This window comes from Camelina sativa, chromosome 19, assembly GCF_000633955.1.
Source record: "Camelina sativa cultivar DH55 chromosome 19, Cs, whole genome shotgun sequence".
Lineage (NCBI taxonomy): Eukaryota > Viridiplantae > Streptophyta > Magnoliopsida > Brassicales > Brassicaceae > Camelina > Camelina sativa.
Window position 1 is genome coordinate 20,779,191 of NC_025703.1, and position 6,314 is coordinate 20,785,504.

The window sequence follows — 6,314 nt, forward strand, 5'->3', positions numbered from 1 at the left end:
TGTACTAAAAATAGAACTTTTTACGAAAAAGGGGAGGAGGAGAGGTTATACTTGAGACCAGGAGAAGAACAGCTCATCTTCTTCTTTCTTAATCTTTTCTTTACCACTTCATTTTGTCTTCTTCTTCTTTTTTAACCCTCCGTCCTCCCTCACGTTTTGTTTTATTTCCTTTTAACTCTACTAAACGTGGCCTTCATGTTTATATGAGCAAAACAAAACACCCTCCAAATTTGTTGATTTGTTTGACTTTTTTTTATCTAATTTAAACCTCATTACTACTACTCAACTCACACACAATTACGGAAAAAGCAATTATCCAATCCAATCATGCATTCCTATGCCGACATCTGAATCATTTTTTTTTTCTTTTGCCAAAAATGTAGAACATATTGAAAATCTATAGTTTTCTTTTAATATTAAGTAATTCTAGCTACTAACACAAACTCAATAATTACATTTCTAGATAGTTTGATCACAAATTCACAACTAATACCTAAAACTAAAATGATTTTGATATAGTATTCTTTTGTGTTTATGACAAATCTACATTTTTTTTAATGACCATATCTACATTTCAGAAAACTAAAAAAGTTTGATCACTTTGCTTTTAGAGCAATTCTATTCTATTGTGTGTTGTTAATTATATCAATAGGCATAAAATCAATTGCTCTTGGTTTAAAATTTATAAACATGAATTGGATAAATCAGCATCACTTAAATGTTCTAATTATGTTAATAATTTGTAATTATTGTATTTATATTTTTTTCAAATATTATATATTTTTCATAATGCTATAGCAACTAATTTACCAAAAAATTGTTATAATTAGAAGTTTGGTCATCAATTTGTAAAAGAACTAAAAGTTAGAGGTGCTTTATTGTAAAACATTGAAACTTGGAATTGACTTTGAACGTGCGGTAGCGCTTAACCGAACCCAAAATGGTTGAAGTTGAATGAATTAAGACAGAGAAAGATACATTGGTTTGGTTTAGATGTCTCTCTCACGCGCTACATTCTTCCTTTCAATCTCAGCCGTTGGATTTGACTGTTACGAGAGATCCCTTTTGACCAACATAAAGAAAGACAGAAAGATCATGATGAGTCATGAAGGTTGATTTTTTGTTCTTCAATGCAATAAATTTCATTATTTAATTATATCTTATGAGGGCTTGACTTGTTCTTTTTTTTGAACATCTAAAATTTTATTCATAAACTTGGTTTCACACCAAGGTAGATTACAACAGTTTAAAATACAATATCCAAACAAGGAAACATATGCCGGCGAACCACAAGAATGTCTCCAGAAACATTAACCCACAAGAGAGAAACAAAGTCCCAAAATAAAGGGAAACAGATTGCAAACAAAATATAATACAAGGGGAAAATAAAGGAACTAAACTCTATAATTGAACAAAGGCATGAAAGATTCCCATCAAACTTCCCTATAAACCCTGTAAATGACGAAAGCACTAGAAGACTGGAAATCTCACACCGAAGACAACCAGAAAACAAATCGACAGGGAAGAAAGCAGGAGCCCAACACGACCAGAAACACAAATACAACTTCTAGCATACCTCACCAGCTGATTAGAGAGAACTAAATACTTTAGGAAAAAGGCAAAAATCTTTAAAACGACTAGAGACAAGCCACGCAAGATCAGCTATTCTTACACACGGACACTCGTCGAACCAGCTTCAGCCACCTACAGACTTAAAACTGACGACGTCCTCGCAAGAGAAGAAGTAGAGAACCATTCCACTGCTTTGACTAAAACCTAACTCTACAGCTTCCAACAGGAAACTCGAAGGAAGGCTAGTAGGTGACTCAGCAACAAAATACCATCCAAATGGCTCACACCAAGAACGAACCTAGAGCATAAAACTAATCTCAAACCAGCAAGAGGACTCTAAGAAAAGGAAGAGCAATTTCCAGATTCTAACCCCCCTAACATATCCACTACCGAAGAAAAACCAAGAACTAACTCAACAAAGATAACACTAAAGCCACCACCAAGCAAATTGGAGATATACCAAACGAGCTTGACTTGATGAGAATGTAGCCAAAGGTAACCTAACCACTTTCTAAACAAAGAGACCTAAGGCAGCACTAACAGGACAGAAGAATACAAAGGCCAAATGTTACCGTAGAGGAGGCAAAAGCATCTCGGCCGCAGAAGAGACCAACGACCCGTCTATTACCATTAAACAGCTAAGGCCAACGAACACCAGATCTGAAATTACGCTCAAGAACAGCCATCGATTAGACAGAGCAAGTCGCGGTTCACCATCGCGAACCAAAAGGAGACGACGCTCAAGGAGGATCTCGCCGCACACGGAGAAGATACAAACTTTGACGTCGTTCCGAAACCTTTGAAGCTATCCGCCGGAGAAGGGCTGGGGAAAGCTCATGATTAATTAAACATGAAGGAGACAGACAAAGGACGACCCTCTCACGACTCCGGTGAGGAGCGCTGGAAAGGTTAGATTGAAGTAAAGGCTTGACGACGGCGGCTAGAGCGAACTTTTCTTCTGAGAGAGAAAAAAAAAGTTTTTTCGACGGGTTTGTAAACCGGAGGGCTTGACTTGACTTGTTCAAACGTAGTGTTTAGTAGCAAGAGAACCAAAATGAAAAATGCAACAAAATTGTCAATGCTTCCAATCTTCATGTAAAACAAAAAAAAAAGAAAATATGCAGATTTGAAGGTTTGTTAGAACGTGCACATAACACGCTAACCGGTGAGTATATTATAAGGAGATGCGGAAGCTGAGGCGCCATTTATACTGTGAAGATGGCTTATGTCGCACATGCTCTTTGCCCACCACTTTTGGTCTTGGAAGTTGTGTATTTCTTACATAAAAAATATTTCATGCTTTTTTTAAAAAACTCCGTATTACTACAAATTATTAATGTTCCTAATAATTTCATTTCCTATGCAAAAGATTGGTTTTGATGTTGTCTTTTCAATACAAAATAGTAGTAATTAAACTTTTGCAACCAAAGAATATATGAATACATGATAAAAGAGTTTTGTCGTTAGACAAGTGGTGTCAAATGTCGATAGCTACTAAACAGCGGTCAATGACATTGACAGCGATATTAATTTATTTTTTCTTAGTCAATCTTCAACAAACATAACAATAAAATTATAAGAGTTTTTAAAATAATAAGAAGAGTTTGATCATTAGTAAAAGAAAAAAAATTGATTATCAAAACCAAAACAATTTATATGAAATCACTAGCCCTATATGTATTGAGTTAAGGCCCATTAGGCCCATCTTCACAAACAGACGAGACAAGGAAAAAAAAAAAAAACTTGTCGTCATTCTTCGTCACCACCAGGAGGAAGCAGCACAATATCTGCTTTTGTCCAAACCAAACCCTAATTTCTTCGCTCGAAGTTTCCATTTCAATACTTCTTATTACCTCGAAATTTTCCCGGGTAATAAACAAAATCAAGTCTTCCTTTTTTGGTATTACTCTTACAATTCGGTAAATGTACTGGATTCTGGTGTTCTCACATGCCTTTCTAATCCCGTGTTCGACTTCGATTTGAAGAATTCTTGTGATCCGGTTTCGAAATGGGTTCGGTAAATCATGATGATGTTGTTGTTGTCGATATTAGCTCAGACGAGGAGCAGGAGGAGACCAATACAGGAGTAGTAGACAAAGAGTATTTCAGATGGCTAAACAATGTTATCGACTCCGTCGATGACACATCGGACAGTACCGATGTAGTCGAGGTTCTTTCTGAGGTGAAAGGTTGCGTTGATTCTCACTATCGGAAGCCAAAGGAGGATGATGATGATGACGATTGTGTGATTTTGGATGGTGATCCCGACAAGACGATGAAGACTGCTTCAGTGGACGAGGATGGTGATGATAAATTAGCCAAGAATGATGATGATGATGATGATGTGCTTGTAGTTGGTCAAAAGGGTGAGGTATAGTATTCCCACTTGACCCTTCTCATTTCCAAGTTCATTTTGATTCTGTAATTATGCGTTAGTCTTGTTTAGCTATGAGGCTTGGTAATTTCATGACAATGATTGATTGGGTATTTCATAAGTAGAAGTCTATGTAGACCTTTTTGTCTAGGAACTGTTTTGGGGAATGGTTGATTCATTGAACTGTTTTTGTGTACTAATCAGTGTATCTTTGAATTGTTTTTTGTTGGTGTGTTCTATCTTCTTTATGCAGGTGTTGTTGTACACTTTTAAGTTTCCCTAATATCAAAAAGCAAAATTATTTTGTTTTGTAGATAGCATGTAGAGATTTCCCTCATCCTCGACATTCCTGTGCTAAGTATGCTTTCAACTCAACCTCACATGAGAAGTACTGCGACATGGTAAGCATCTAAAGACTCTAATTCTGTACGGTGCTTTAATGGTTCTGTTTCCTGGCTAATCCTTTTTCATTTGGTTTCACTTTTCAAGTGTCACTGTTATGTGTGCGACATCCGTGCTCCATGTCCATACTGGTCTATTGGTGCCTCCACCATAAATCATTGTCATGCTAATGATAAAGAGAAGATATGGAAGACTCAGCGCGAATTCTTCAGGACGGGATACATGCCTACCCCACCATCTTCTAAACCTACTCCAAGCATCTTACGGGTATCACAAAAGACTTTGCTTCAGAACCAGGTTGGTATCCGGCCTTGTTCATCATCTACCCGTGTTGCTAATCCCTTAAACGTCAAAGCCAGGCTTAGAATCAGGCAACCGATTCCACACAATCAAGGCTTGCAGAATCGTCTAGCGCAGTCATTGAGCAGTGTTTGCAACAACGTGATCCAAAAGGATAGAAGTTCTTATAGGCAACGATCACGAGTTGCCTATTCTGCGGGAAGTGGTAACAGCATCCGGTATAACGATGCTTCACGATCAAGCCACCACAGCTCTTCCGTAGTGGCACCGCCAATAAGCCCGGATATGTACACTCAACAACGCAATTATCATCCCAGTGTTAGTGATCACTGCACAGCTCTACCTGGTTCTCAGAGCAATAGGTACACTAGACATTCAGACCAGAACATACATGGTAGTGGAAATCGTCAGTTTGTGGATCTGTTTGTTCCATCTGAGGCTCCTCTTACTACTGCAGATTCACAGACAGCGACGGCACAGCAGCAACCAGGGATCAATGAAAACGTCTTGGAGACCAAACTATCGGAATTTGAGAACTGGCTAATGGACAACCCTAACCAATCCGGGCCGGTTAGTCCTTTGCCTGAACCGGTAAGTCAAGACTATGTTGGTACATTTTCATTTGATTTCGAAACCTTCTTGAATGATTGAAGCATAACTGTAGTTTGTATCTTATCTTCGTCCTTAGGTTAACTTTCTTCACTGATTAGTAGAGTGAGTAGATACATTACCTATATGTGTGTATCATATTATTAATTAGCTGCTACTAGTACATCAGAAAATTGAAGTTTAAACAGTACATTTTTGTCAATTGACATAAATATTGTTTTGTTGGCGGAAAAAGATGGTTAGAAATCGTAAGCTTATTATAATTTAGGTTACAATTGTTCTTAGGTCAAAAATGAAAAGTGTACGAAATCACAATATCATGTATTATATAAGTTGTAACACTAACAAAGTTGCTATCAGAGTAACGTAGCCACACAAACAGCAAAGGCTCTCAACAACAATCCAAAAGGGAATAGATATATAAAGTGTGAAACTAAACTGCTCATTTGGATCAAGAGCAGCAGAGAACGAGTGTTGTTACTAGAGCTGCTAATATGGATCCATGTTAGTAGAGTTTAATTTATTAAGTAAAGGGCATTCCAAAATGAAAAATTTCCTTAAATCAGTTGTAACTTTTACGGAAGGTTCGTAAAAAACATTGTAATATTTTTGGTCAAAAATACTCCTACCTAAAATCTAGAAAGACTTCCGCTTTTGAACTGAAATCAAATAATTGATGAAGTCTTATATATACTAGTAATTTTGGGAAAGAAAAACATGAAAATGTAACATTTTAGAGAATTATCCTTTTCGTTTTTGGCATTATTTCTTAAACATGCTTTAGCAAAATACTACTTAGATTTTGTCAACAAAAGAAAAATAAACTTTCTTTTCCGCTTGGGTTTGTTGAGATAGATTTAGTTTCCAAAAATGTAGTAAGGCCCGGCCCAATAAGGCAACTAACGCCCAAAAAAGAAACGGTTTTGACGATGTGACGGTAGCAAACGGCCACCAGTTTTGTCGTTTCGAGGAGCGTTAACTCCACGCGCATAAGAAAGCACGTCAGTGTTTGCTAAATGCCATCATCATCGCTTTTTTTTTTTTTTTTTTTTTTTTT

At 36.9% G+C, this 6,314-nt stretch overlaps 2 protein-coding genes across 3 annotated transcripts in view; both read left to right on the plus strand.

The window, feature by feature from the left end:
• On the plus strand, positions 3,337-5,469 carry LOC104766807. Of its 2 annotated transcripts, XM_010490765.2 has the most exons (4): positions 3,337-3,943; positions 4,261-4,347; positions 4,436-5,010; positions 5,106-5,197. In XM_010490765.2, exons 1-4 carry the CDS (start codon positions 3,581-3,583, stop codon positions 5,146-5,148), a joined length of 1,068 nt encoding a protein of 355 aa, XP_010489067.1. In that variant the 5' UTR covers positions 3,337-3,580; the 3' UTR covers positions 5,149-5,197. The 2 variants fall into 2 exon arrangements, with proteins under 2 accessions (XP_010489067.1, XP_010489063.1); XM_010490761.2 differs by having other exon boundaries at positions 4,436-5,469.
• Positions 5,157-6,314, plus strand: part of LOC104766806 (receptor-like serine/threonine-protein kinase ALE2) — a 5,768-nt gene continuing 4,610 nt past the window's right edge. The window contains exon 1 of the mRNA XM_010490759.2: positions 5,157-5,239. The gene's annotated coding sequence lies outside the window, so the exon portion shown is untranslated. The remainder of the gene's footprint in view (positions 5,240-6,314) is intronic.

Coding starts and splice junctions, on each gene's coding strand:
- LOC104766807 (XM_010490761.2), top strand. CDS start 3,581: ATGGGTTCGGTAAATCATGATGATGTTGTTGTTGTCGATATTAGCTCA. Junction 3,944..4,260: donor TAGTTGGTCAAAAGGGTGAG/GTATAGTATTCC, acceptor TTTGTTTTGTAG/ATAGCATGTAGAGATTTCCC. Junction 4,348..4,435: donor ATGAGAAGTACTGCGACATG/GTAAGCATCTAA, acceptor TCACTTTTCAAG/TGTCACTGTTATGTGTGCGA.